Source organism: Rhynchophorus ferrugineus, unplaced genomic scaffold (genome assembly GCF_030347505.1).
Source record: "Rhynchophorus ferrugineus isolate W39M unplaced genomic scaffold, kcgeb_rfMv2 rfM1, whole genome shotgun sequence".
In the NCBI taxonomy this organism is placed as follows: domain Eukaryota; kingdom Metazoa; phylum Arthropoda; class Insecta; order Coleoptera; family Curculionidae; genus Rhynchophorus; species Rhynchophorus ferrugineus.
In genome coordinates this window covers 60,277,939-60,292,653 of record NW_027472580.1, presented here as the reverse complement: position 1 = coordinate 60,292,653, position 14,715 = coordinate 60,277,939, and the positions used below count along the sequence as shown (strand labels likewise).

Sequence of the window (14,715 nt, the reverse complement as noted above, 5' to 3'; positions counted from 1 at the left end):
TATCTATAATATACTAAACAAACTACGCCATACACTTTTAAAATCGAAAAACATCCCGGAAAAATAGAAGCAAATTAAACATCCATTACTCAATACTAAATTTGTCGAATCTGCATAAACTTTTTTTATTATTCGGCTTTGTTTTCTCATCCTATTTATTAATCTTTTTCTTAATAAGTTTTTCAATAAACACAATCAGCGATCAAATCCAGACTTAATAAGCATCAATCTTCTCGACGAGATTGCACAGACAACAGCATTTAATAAGGTTGGACTTGTTGACCTGGTTTTCAAGACGATTGCCAACTAAATTAGCCAATTCCGTTTTAAATGAGATGAGATTTGAGGGAAATTGAAAAGCATAAGATTTATCTTTTTCGTATACTATTTGCTCGGATCCGAGTTTACTTTATTTTAAATGTTGTACAAACAGAAGCATTGCGATATACTGCTTGATTAAAATTCTTTAATTCGTTTTGTTTATTTTACGTTTTTTCACTTAGAAGCTTCAAAGTTATGTATAATTAATTTATGTATTTTTTAGTTTAATATAACATTATTAGGTTTATTAGTGCTAATATTACTATAAATTGCATAATATCATAAATGGAATAAGGAAGTAAAAGCTGGTTAAAATGATATAAGAAGTTTTGTAAAAATCGTAACTTAAAATTAGCCGAAATAAAATAGTTATCATCCTGATCACACTCCGGTATTATCAAGACAAGGCGTGAAAATTCTGAAGAAACAAGGAAACCTAATCTTACCACTGTTAAACTTAATGTTTAGACTTATAGATATATTATGTAGAAAAAAAATCCGATCTTGAATTGCAAACCCGAAATATAATTAAACAAATTTGGTCTGCTATAAAAGAAGCTACTCCGACATCAAAAGAGAAATCAGAATATGAGCTAAATTAAACTCTAGAAATTAGGGAATTGATAAAAGAAGGACGAAAAGATAGAAGATTAGGGCACAGAACTAGAAATGCTCTAGATAAAACAATATTTAGTAAATTTAGTGATCAAACAAATCAAAGGATTAAATATTATAAATAGAGTTGATTTGAAAAATGTGTAAGTGAATAAAGTCCGAATGCAGATAAAGATTACTCGCTATGGAAAGCACCTGAGAGATTTAAATGACCAACTATTAGAATACCGCCTATTAAAAATGATCAAAATAAATGGGTTCGAGGCAACGATGAAAAACCTCATGACCGAACAACAAAATGAACAAGCGAACAAAATGAACAACCGAACAGCTGAATGATATGGAGCCTATAATAGACCTAAATCCTGTTTATCAGCCTGATGTAGCTGTAAATCTGATTTCTCCAATGAAAGTTGCCACAAAAATTGGCAACAACCTCAATAATGAAATTGCTCCTAGAATTGATGATATTTCACTTGGGTTATTAAAAGAGCTGCCATGAAAAGCAATAATCATGTTGACATATATACTCAATGCCTTTTTGAGACCGGTTTTTGACCGGTTTGAACCATGTTCCGGAATGTCTTAAGGTTGATCGAATAATTATGCTTAAAAAATCTGACAAAAGGCAGAACAAGTTGGATCTTAAAGGCCTTTGCTGCTACCTGTAATATCAAAATTATTTGAGAAACTGCTGTTAAAACGTACTAAAACATTTGTAGAAATACCAGATTTCCAGTTTGGATTTCGTAATCACCATTTAACAATCGACCAAGCGCACGTAAGAGCGGTTGTAAGACATTCGAAGAAAAGATATATGGCCCTGCAATATTCCTGGATGTCTCACAAGCTTTTGACCGGGTATGGCATTTGGGATTAATATACAAAATGAGCAAATTGATGCCGCGGAATTAATATTACTCGACTGCTGGAATCATGAGTCTCGCATGAAGGGGAATTCTCAACACCTGAACTTATTTCAGATGGAGTTCCATAGAGCAGTGTCTTGGAACCACTCCTGTATCTGCTCTGTACGGCTGGTACCCCAATAACAAAAGAAACAGTACTTGGAACATTTACCGACGACAAAGTTATCATGGCAAAAGATATATCTTTGTTTAAGGTTGTAGAAAAACTATAAGTAGCGGTTAACAAAATGTACAAAAGGACTAGAGACTGGAAAATGTATTTTAATAGCTCCAAATGCGCTCCAGGTGCGGACTACCTCAAGCAGAATCAGCCAAATACCTTGGAATATATCCCGATGGTAGGTTAAACTGGAAACATTATGTTAGACAAAAAGTAGTGCAGATTAGACTCAAAGTCAAACATCTGTACTGGTTAGGAATAAGATATTTTCAACTTGACCTATAATCAAAGAAATTGGTTTATCAGCAAATCATAAAACCAATTTGAACCTATGGGTTGCAAATATGGGGTTGCATTAAGATATCAAACCTATTAGTAATCCAACGCACCCAAAACAAACTTCTATGATTAATTACCAACAGAGAGCTGCACGATGACTTTGAAATTATATGGTTACACGAACTGGCCCAAGATTTCGTCCTAAAATATGAAATAAGATGGCTAAATCTCAGCAACGTGGAAGCAATAGAGCTGCTGGTCAACTCGCAATAAATCAGAATATTGAAGATTTAGTTATTGGGCGAAGACACAGGCAGCTACTAATATGCGATAGGAAAGATCCAGAGGGAGGGAAAATGGCTACCACACCAATTGGCAGAAACTGCCATTTTAAACATCCCAGTTTCATTACTAGTCAGAAAAAGGAGTATTCTTTATGGCGTATGGTGTTAACAAGATCTACTACGACAATCTCAAGAACATAAACATTAAGGGTTAGTCCTGCAGAACTATTCATATCGATATCGAAGTGGAATATATATGACCATAAAGTTTTTCTATATAAATGGTAGAACTAGCAAGGTGTTAAGCTATATTATAACGAGCTGCTAAAACTGAATAAAGCTGCTAATTCAGATTCCTACTAACGTCGGTTGTACAAATTGAATGAAGTATTTTTGCAAAAAAAATCCGGTGATAGCGAGTAACTGATGCAAAGTTCATCTTGCATGGCAACGCCACATATTGCAAGAAGATAAACTTTGAACAGTACACTATTGTCGTTCGAAAATGAAGTTATTTCACACCTAGTAACGGACATAGCGCCCTTTGATTACCACTTGTTCAGAACGATTCAGAATAGCTTAGCCGGAACACGATTTCGAAAGTATAAACATGGATCGATGATTGGATTGCCACCAAATCAACATCATTCATTCAGAAAATATACATGCTATCACTCAGTATTTTGCACTCCAACTTTGAATAATTTCTAACTGAAATGTAGATATTTCATTAGTAAAAATAAAAAATGTTTTTTTTTTATTTCTGAAAGCATTTTTTAATAATTTAATAGAGTTTCAGATTTATACGAAAACACTTTATATAGATAATATTTTACTCGCATCATAAAAACGACTCAGATTGCCTATTATATATTCGATTCAAATCGGAATGAAATAAGTAATTGAGAAAAAGAACTCATGATATTAAAATATTGATTACTGTTTTGCATGTTATACTCAGGTGTCGTATATAAAGTACACTATTTAAAAATTAATAGCATGAACCAATTAATTTAACAAAACTTTATTTTATTCAAAATAGTCTAGTTTAGATTTACATTGATATGGTTTCGAGAATATTGGTTTAAGACTTTTTGGACATTGAGGTCAGCATTCTCAGTAAATGCAATTTTTAGTATGGTTGCTGGGTATGAGTGTGATGGAGCAAGTATCTAATAGTGTTAGATTTGGGCATTTTAACAAGTTTGATAAACAATTCAATTTTATTAACCCTAGTGTATATTTTGCCAAATCTTTGGTAAACTTATGTACAGTTTTAATGGTATTTTTTCTTATCACAAATTCTCGTAGCCGAATAAAATTTTCTCAGAATGCTAGTAAAGAATGTAGTTGCCAATTTAGGTAGCCATCATAGATTGAAAGCTTTTAAAAAATGTTATTTATTTTGGTACGTTCTTTGTGGTACATGATTATTGTATTATTGTACATGTATAATAAATACAAGTTATTATTTTAAACTTGAGACTTCTATCATATCTAAACTATTGGCCTCCGCATTTGAGCCGTGTTTACTGATTAAAACTAGTCGACGTTTCGCAATCACTGCAGATTCCATCCTCAGGTCGGTTGGTCTAGTACCGAAGCTCTCCTAATCAAGTTATTATACAAGTGGCTGTCGGAACCCAGCAATCAACCGATAAAAGAAAAGTCTAGTCCTTGTAATAAAATATATAAAAAAACTGGAATGATAGTATGCCAGATAGGATTGTTTTGGTGTTCTATTAATCTAAAAAACCTCCCTCTATAATTTTGTAGACTGGCTCACGCTTCAACGTTATTTAAATGAATGCTGCAGTTAGTTATCCATCCAGTATTCACCCAACGCAGCTTGGATCGCGTGCCCATATCTCACACTTCAGTAATGATTTTTATGAATGTGTTTATCATCCTCTCTGTTACTTATATATATACTTTCCGCACTAACAGGGAAACTTGTACATACTTTCTACATTTACTGTAATTAGTGGACATATTTAGGATTGGACTAAAGATTTAGTGCTGCAGCATCAATAACCAGAGCAATTTATGTTCGCAGTCCTATCTAACATCTACCTAATATTGAGTTAGGGAAGAAATAATTTTAGTGTTGTTCATATTTGATAAAGTGAATTCATTCAAATGAGTCATGCAAATGGCTGAAAATTATGTATGGTCGATGTTCAGTTTTGTAACAACGTCCTGAGATGAAATATATCGGTATGCATCTATATATATTTAAAAACTTCATTGATGTTTAAGCGAATATTTATTCAAAAACGAAATGTCCAAAACTAAAACGGGCAAACTAATTGTGATACTTATGGTTCACTTGAGGCTCCATCGCTATAAAACTCTTATATACTTGTGCTTTACTCCACCCTTTACGGGACTAAGAAATCTCTTAATGAATAGAAATATAATTAACTATCAACTTTCGAAAACACCATAGTATGGCTTCAGTGAACAGGTATAAGTATATAATATATATGCAAATGTAAAACCATATATTTGAAAATACTAAAATTACATTTTCCACAGCCTTATATTTCCAGCAGTATTGCATTTACAAATTCACGAAACTTTTGATATTAAATTTATTTTGTTTGCTATTACTTCATGTGAATTAATTTTTACAAATGGTTTCATTCAAATTAGTAATAATTTTTAGTCTATTTATATGGCAGTCCACTTTTCTTCCTTTTGAATCTTTCTCAAGCCATTTATTTGGCTGTTCAAAGTGTTTTCTGTCACTACTATCAAAAGCTTCCAAAACATTTAAACTATTGTCACCAAACCTACCAATTACGATATAAACACCATAATATTATATATATATATATGTGAAAATGGGTAGCAGTTGTCTTCAGAATCATAAAAACGTACATAACACAAAATAAAATAACGATAAAATAAAAGATAGATATATTTTAGATTTTTGATATCAAATTCTACCAAATTAATTTCACTGACATTGATTTAATTACATCATTGACAAATTATATATTGTATTTGAATATATGTACAATATTCATCTTATCAATTTAATTAAATTAGAAATGGAATAAAGCTTAATCTGGCGTGCATATTCTAACATAATTATTTCATGTTTCTATTACATCGATATATTGTCGACATAATAAGGTTTACGTTGAACTAAGGGTGCTTTCAGAGGCAAAGCCATCATCGATATTGATTTTCCATCCTTTTTGGTCGGGCTTCTCGAGAGCTTTCATCTAATATTTGTTGGTTTTTTTGGGGAATATTGCTTTAAAGACGTGAGGATGAATTTTTTTCCTCATTAAATTAAAAAATAAATTTAGTTCTAAATAACACGTCTCAGTTTGGAATTTTCCACGGATTTTCTCAATTCAATTTAAATTTAAAGCGAGTTCCATTAATTCTGACTGATCTGTTACTATAGAAGATAATAGAGTTGCATTATATAAGTTGTTTGCATCTATAGATTTTTTAAATCTAGATAAAAAGGATAATAATGACTTGACTATAATTTAAAAATTAGTATATATAACACATTTATATCTTTATATCAATTGAATTGTTTTTTTTTAATAAATTAAATGAATATGAATAAATTTTGAGGAGATTTTAGTAGGTCGGTTCGGAAAATTATAATCGTATCTATATTCTGCCGTTAGGTTTTATTTGTTATTGCGCGTTATTTGACTAAAATATAAATGAGATTTTTCAACTTTCTTGCTTGCTTAATTAAAATAAAAATGGTGTAATTTCAATGCTGTTAGTAAATAATGTCACCGTTAACCGAGAAAATTGGAATGAAAATTCACACCGCACAGAACTATTATTGAAAATCTTTATCATTCTCCGTTAATGTGATTGAGCAAAGAATTGAAGGAAAAACAGTTGCTATACAAGCAAAACATTCCTGAGAACATCCATCGAAATGCTTATGCTCATTTTAATTTCACTAGATATTGCTCCTTTGATTTATTTCTTGCCGATAGAGTAATAATTTTATTTTTATGAAAATTTATTGAATATATGAAAATGCACTCCAAAGAAGTGCATTTCGATAAAAACTCAAAAGCTATTTAGAAACAGAGGAATTATTAAATACTTTATTATATACATGAAGAATTTGTAATATATATAAACAACTATGATAATTTTTTTTTGCAAATATTGATACATATGTCTAGTATTTCAAAATTATTTAATGATAACGTTGATAACTGTCATTTATATCATGAAGTTTAAGAGATTTTATGAAATATATTCTTCAGAGAACGAACGCTATTTGTATGCCTTATAGTAAATATTTCTAGGCAACAGTGTAAAATCCGTCAAGGAATAATTATTCCAGTCATGCTAGTAACCAGGCTGGGTATAAAAGAATGCCTTTTAGAATGGGCTCTGAGTCGGTCACTAGCTAGTCGGTAGGTTTTATGGTGGGAACCGTGGTTCGAAGCTCTCGTTAAGCAGTAGCTTTAGTTCATATAAATGTGGGTAGATAAAAAGAAGACTAAAATATAATTTTAAAATATTGAAAAAATTTGCTCCATTAAGAAAGAAATGAAATCGTGCAAAAATGTGATATATTATTTTAACAATATTCCATATGATTAAAAATCGATTGGTTATATTACAACTTCTGGTGATGAAGCTCCGGCAAGGATGATTATTGGAAAAATGTTATTATATATTATAAATATTTGTTTACTACAAACTTTTATTAGCCGCAATACAATCCCAAAACGATGCTGTAGAACACATCCTATCTGCTATTTTCCCGATTTTCTCAAGGCCAATGCACCATCGGAAAAACTAATTGCTTAACTATTGCAGGTACTTGCTTAAAAAGGGAAACCTGAATAAGAGATCCTCAGTAATAATTGAACAGTTGGTTAGTTTTAGTCTATTTATACTACTCCAATCCGGATAACAATAGTTTAAATGTTATTATAGGTCAAATTCCTTTTTAGTTATTAAATGCACAAGTTAAACTCAAAATATTTAAAACTGAGTTCGAAATATGTCATTTATTGAGCTTCAGAATAATTGTTCTTATTGAAATAAAATGACACATAATATCATCGAAAATCATGTATTTTTAGTCAGTAAATGCTAGTTTTTTGAAGTAATATTCAAAAATTGTTATGGGGATGATGTGTATCTTTTATATTATAAAAGATACACATCATCGCTTATAACCAATTGTTCCGATTTTGTACAAAATTACTTCTTATTATTGATGCACGTCAAAAACTAAATTGCGAAAGCAACATTACTCGACAACTGAAGATCGATCGTTGCCTTTAAAATGCATATTTTGGAAGTGACTGGATGAAATTGAAATTAAAATGAGCAAAAGCTTCTATTAGCGAATACTTTTAACGATATAATTCATAATACTTATATTTAATGCTATTTTAAATATTATAATATAAATAACTATAATTATTTTAAATGTTCATTATAACTATCAGAACTCTTACTTACACTCGTATAACTTCAAAATAATTGTAATTTGTTGATTGTAAATGTCAAATAATCAAATATCAAAGCAATAGTGGTGAAAGAATATCGTTAAGAAATATCTTTGTAAAACAACAACAAAATGCTTGATTGGCTTTGGCAGCAGATTTCTTAAAATAAATCAACAAAAATAATGAATGTCGAAAATTTAATTTAGAACTTTTCATTATTAGAATCTGTATAATGAATTTCGAACAATCTGTATATTGAATAATGCATACTAAATAACTCAGTAATTCTAAATTTAACAGTAATTTATCTAATACATAATTTTCGCAATGTTTATTCTTTGATATTTCACTCTAGAATATCTTTAGTTATCATTTATTGTTAAACACAGATACTCGACCTTCCAGATATCTGTAAATATCAAATATTTCTTGATGTAAATATTTTCTTAAAGGAAATAAAGGATGAACAATTCTGTTCAAATTCTCATTTATAATGAAATGTACCATATATTCACTTTCCTAATTTCCTGTTCCAAAAATTTATAACATAACTCCATCTTGTCTCCTAAATGGAACCTAGCAAAACCACCATTTTTCTAGATCTTGTGATTCAGACTAACATATAGATAACATTTATATAAACTTCGCCCTCCGTCCTAACCTTGCCAATATGTTGCTCTTATATTTGTTGTTTTTTAAACTCAATGCTGCTTCATAGGCGATGAAAAAAAACTTATTAATATAAATTATTTATTAACACCCATTATGGATAATAAATTCTCCAAATATTTGACAACAATTATGAATAATTCGTGAAATTTTATAAGAAAATCATTTATATTTAGGTAACTTAACTAGCTGTCAAATAGTGAGTTTTTGATAATGTTGTATATATAGATGAAGCTTTAATACGTATTTTAAAGGTTTTTACATATTTTTGGTAGAATTATTATATAATTTATAAGTAACTAACATGTTTAATACTAGTAAAATAAATAGTAAACTTATTTCATTTAAATGACTTACTTAATATGATAATGGTTTCACTTATCAAATTCACTATATCAAAATAAACTAACTAATTGGCAATTATTTAAACCTATATAGAATTAACTGCTTTGGATATAAATAGTAAGTTTTATGCTTTTATATTTTAACGATTAAATTTTATGACAAGAATTTAGAAGGCTATAACGACTTTTGTATACCGAGCTGGGGAAATATTACGCTTGAAATATGACGCATTTAACCGTAAATACCACAATTTATCCCCTAGTGCTTGGTCCAATTTGAAGTCTGGCTTTATACGAAATCGCATTTTGTTCCCTTATGAAGCGGAAATTGCTATTGTTTTGTGATATATGGAACCTATTTATTCAATTATTTTTGTAATAATCTAGAAAACTTGCTGTTCCTTGTTATCTATAGATATATTTCTTCTGGTAAGATTTTCCGTAGCGAAAAGGTGTGCTAGAAAAGAAAACCTAATCATTAATAATTCTTAGTATAGTTAGTTTCTTATTTCTTTTCTTATTTCTTATTTTCTTTGACTTTGCGTAATAATTTAAGAAGTACCACATTTTGTTGGTATGAAACAATAACAAGTTAATGCTCATTTTGTGAAGAGACTTTAATTTTTTTGTTGATGATTTCCTTGATCCCAAGTTTTGATTATCAGAAATTCAATGGTTTTAATATCGGTCTCTATAATATACACTATGAAACAGTTTTATATTTAGTTTTATTGTATTATATACTGTAACTTTGCCGTTAATCATGGAATGGTCAAAATTATTTCTCAAAATGCTAATCAATTAACTTTTAATTTGAATACATTTGCTGCCGATACCCACTAAACACTTTAAGAACCTTATGGTGGTGTTGCTCCATAAAATCCAAGTTGTCGGTTTTCTTTTCCCATTATTTATAAGTAGTTTTTGTTTTGATGTCAGCGACAAAGAACGACCGGGAAGACTAACTGATTTCGAAGCCAATGAATTACAAAGCTTGTCGAATACAGTTGCATGGGCAGTTGATGTATCAACTATTTCGTCTGACGTCTATGACGTCTATATGCAATGGGAAATATTCAAATGGAACGAAAAGCATCGCGGCTTCATTGTTTGGCACAAAGAGTTATAACCTAAGCCTATAAGGTATTATTGTGAGTTGCTAAAATAGAATAACAACAACTTGGTTACATATCGCAGGACTTACGAATTATACACTGTTGCAACACGAATGGGATGTTCTGTCGCACTCAGAAATCAATGTATTAATTGGCTTGGCTGGTTATAAAATGATGTGAACCAACGTCCTTTCGTTCATAACATCGTCATATTGCCAGAAAGATATAAGAAAGCTACAAGAAAGATAATTAATACAGCGCGAAAAATTGGTTATTGGCTAAATAATAAATTTTGAAATTTTAATATTTAATGTTGTGTTTCTGGTGATCACAATTGGTTGTCCAAATCATTTGATTTAACACCACTGGATCCCTTAGTAATATCTGAGATTCATGCTAACAATCATAAAATTCTGTATTGAATTGATTGAAGGGTGAAATTGACTACAATTTGATAAAAATACAACTACACTATGTTAAAAGGTCAAATATCAACGAAAGTGTACTTATGTGCCAGAAAACTCATATGTCCATTTATATATACTGTATTATCTCCATCCTTGCCTTATATTTTATAACTAAATGAAATCAATGAGATAATTTTAAAAGGGGCAACTTTTAATCACATGCATCATATGAAAATTCCTCCATATTGGAATTGTAAATAGCCTTCTTTTTGTATAGTCCCAATCATGTCCTAATTATGTTTTGTGATATCCGAATATATCTTTGTTTATAAAATGAACTAACATGACATGCAATAAGTAAACACCAAATCTAACTAAAAATGACATTAAAACTACATTTCTACTGATACCAAAACTATTACTTCTATCTAAAACATCCTATGAACGAAAATAACAAGAATTTGAAACCTGCACGAATCTTCTGTATCGTTCTCCTTTAAATAGGAACGACCAGATCGGTTGAAACGTCTTGATGATCGATAGCTCGGTAACCAACCAAGTCGCGCCAAAGCCGCCACATGACGTTTGGTTGGTAGGTATTTGTAATTCCTCGACGATGGTTCAAACCAACCACTTTTTGCCACAGAACCTGTTTAATTAATTTTATTCATAAAACCTTAATAGCATAAATTATACATACTTCTAATTAAGTAGTTATATTTTAAGTCTATCTTTTTATGGTCAATGAATATATGTGAATTGTTTACATTACCTATATTGTTTTTATTTTAACATAATCCATGCATTATGTACCATAAATATGAGAAAATTATCCACGTATAATTCCTTGAGATAACATTTTATTTTTAACAATCATCATTAACTATATTTTAATTGTTGTATGTTAAATAACAGGCGTTTGCATGCATGTAATTCTTTTTTTTTTCTTGTTACAAATACATTTACTGAAAAAAATTGGTATAATATATAATAACTAAAATACTATTTTTTACAACTTTTTCCCATCTTTCTGATAACATGTCGATACCGTGTCGATAGAAAGATATCGGTTTGTCAGCGATCAAATCATTGTTTCATTTTCATACTTCTTTAGAGTATCGAAACCCTATTCCAGCGAAACCATACTGGGTCGACCTGAACAAGCGCTAATCAGAACGTGTTATGTCTAGGAAGTATCCTGGGCCTGGCAAAATGTTCCATATGAGCTGTAATACTGTATCCTTCACAACTCTTGCAAGGTGTGACCGCGAATCGTCACGCAAGAGAATGACTTTGCGTCTTCTACTAATGACTATTATACATCGCGGAATTTTTTGCAAGAATTTTTAAAAGTAATTTTAAATTAATAAATACCTTTCTAAATGTTCGAATAGGCTTCGCCAGCAAATTTTTCGAATCAAGCCATAAAATTAAAGAATGTCATGATTCGCATAATAAAATAATAATAAACGGAAAATTGTTATATTATGTAGAGAAATATAAAAATAAGAGAAGTATAAAAAAATATATAAAATTAAGTTAGATTTTTTTTTTCACCAATATCTATCACTGATCAATATACATGCAAGCCCATAATATAATTTGGATACATTTCCAACTTAGAGTAATGGCAGGTATATCTGAGAATGTAATTTATATCATTAAATAACACTGTGTTACGGCTAGAAATAATAATAATAAAAGTAGATTGGTTAAAAATAATATATTATTTACTCTTTTATTGAAATCCAAAACAGCAGTTTATCAGTATAGAGGTGTCGACCGGCGGGAAAAATATCTATATTTCGTTATATCGATAATTTAAAAGATATCCATATATCGCTTTCGATATTTTAAAAATTATATCGATATATCGGAGGGAAAAAGTATCGAATTTTTTTTGTAAAAACAGCGATATTTTAAAAATTCTTTTTAAAAAATTTTATAGTGTTTTTTTATAATGTTTAAGAAATATCTTCTTTTTATTAAATATTAAAAAATATAGGCTGAAAAAATGTCGATATATTGATATACCGGTCAAAAAAGTAAGGGCCAAAAATATTTTTTTCAAAAAATATCGACATATCAATATTTTTTCATTACATACCTAAATCATTATATTTTATAGGTAAACAAATCAAAATGTCATCAATTCCTTTAAAAGTTTATCGACATTATCTACTTACTTCTGATAAGATTTGGATAAAAGTACAGCATTTATATTTATAGCAGATCGATATTTTTTTATTGTTTCGTAAATGAAACGAAGAAAAATGTGGGAAAAATATTTCATTGTATATAAATTAAATGTAGTAAAAAAGAAAGAGAATTCGTATTTGTAATCAATAAGTTCTGTAACCCATCATATTGATGTGATATTCCTAATAACGACGGTATATGTCAATAATGCACCTAAAACCTTAGTTAAAAACAGTTTAAACTGATCCAGGAATTATTACCGATAATATGTAAATGAGAGAATGAGGAAAGTGAAGCTATGTTTGAATAACTTTTCTGTTTCTGATGTTTTATTGGAATGACTATAGGACCCGTGCAACAATTATATTCTCTAATAATTTAAGTAACAATTTAAATTGTCTGATGTATGTCTATTCCTAAAAAAACTGAAATTGTCCAAGTATGTTGAAAATGTCAGTTGATAAAAATTGCTGTAATACAATAATTCGAAATAGTTATTGTACATACCATAAAGAACTTTCATATATAGAACAGGTAGAGAATAGGATAATGTACAATGTTTCAAGATACAGAACACATTTCTGAATATCTCACGGATGTTTGTAGCTGAGTAAAGAACGAACACAACTCGAATTCATTGAGTTTGATAAGTCGCAAAAATACTGACATTTAAATGAATATATTGGACCAAAAATTGAACTTAAGAACAGAAGCCTACTAGAACGGTGTTGCTCTCGATTTGATGTTGCGACGACACTAATATTAACGACTATACCTAACTACAGCTGGCGGATCTTTTTTCTTTTTTCAATATGACCAGCTAGAACCAAATGATCTTTTGCTGATGTCGCTTCAGGAAAGTAAGGTTTTGCGGGCGACATTAACCCTGGGTTATGACTTGGAATGTTGTATTTGGTTTAAGTACCGGGGTTTACGGATATTTTCACGAACGGGATGTCTGATTCTAGGTGTGTGTTCATGTTCCTCATAAACCATGCGGCATTGAGTATCGCGTGAACCTTGATTTGCGTGCTGTCCATTGGAACCTGCAAAATTTGAGACCGAGGTATTCAATCCTGTAGATATTTGTGTCCGAGAGACTGCATTTACTTGAAAGGGTCTATCTTCGAAGTATGACTGGGTCAGGGAAATTTGGGACAAGGATTTTTTGGCAAGTTGAGAGAGTGAACTAATCAGACTCATGGACCTGTAGTTGGATGGATTTGACTTGGTCTTTTTCTTGGGGATAACAGCGATAAGCGCATGTTTCCAATTTTTAGGGAAATGCTTTATCCTCAGGATGGAGTTAATGATATTGGCAAGCTCTGAAAATTGCTTTCTGGTGAGGTTTTTCAGATGGTTTTTGTGATTCCATATGGGCCGGAAGCTTTTTTGGAGGATAGACGTTTTATTGAGGCTGGAGGTCTCTAGGGGAGAATATGCTCTTTAGAATATGATTTGACAGGAAGCTTTTCCTTTTCAAATAGATAGATAAGGATAGTATCAGTAATGAAAGTGAACGTCCGTTGTGGAGGGCTAAGTGAAGAGTTGCATTTTATTAGATTCTCGAACGTTTCAGCGAGAAACTCGACTTTTTCCGGATTTGTTAAGGCGGTATCCATGGAGGAATCGGCTTTTAAAGGAGGGATTGTGTTCGAAGATTTCTCCATTATGCCATAGGCGGGGCCCGCCAGAGAAGTCATAAAGAGCAGTGGGGTTGACTAGACTTTGAAGAAATGATTCCCATGTTTTCTCGTTCCAGGCCCTAACCCTGTCCTTGACTTCTCTGATTATGCACTGCGCCACGCGTTTATCCTCAGTATCCAGTGTGATACGAGCTCTTCTCGCTGATCGGCTCTTGTACCTGATTAGCTCTTTAATTCCTCTTGGGAGTTTAAATTGTATAGGTGTGGAGTGAGCTTGGAGAC

General features: G+C 30.8%; 1 protein-coding gene and 1 pseudogene across 4 annotated transcripts in view; one reads left to right on the top strand and one right to left on the bottom strand.

Moving 5' to 3' along the window:
• The window catches only part of LOC143191497 (putative RNA-binding protein EIF1AD pseudogene), a 97,200-nt pseudogene that overhangs the window by 27,111 nt on the left and 55,374 nt on the right, over positions 1–14,715 (top strand). The gene's annotated exons all lie outside the window — the stretch shown is intronic.
• Nplp1 (Neuropeptide-like precursor 1) overlaps positions 1–14,715 on the bottom strand; it is a 39,154-nt gene that overhangs the window by 2,273 nt on the left and 22,166 nt on the right. The window contains exon 6 of one of the 2 annotated variants that reach the window (XM_076396359.1): positions 11,057–11,237. The exons of the other annotated variant lie outside the window; for it this stretch is intronic. Within the exon in view, the coding sequence (XP_076252474.1) occupies positions 11,057–11,237 (181 nt within the window). The remainder of the gene's footprint in view (positions 1–11,056; positions 11,238–14,715) is intronic. 2 annotated transcript variants of the gene reach the window in all.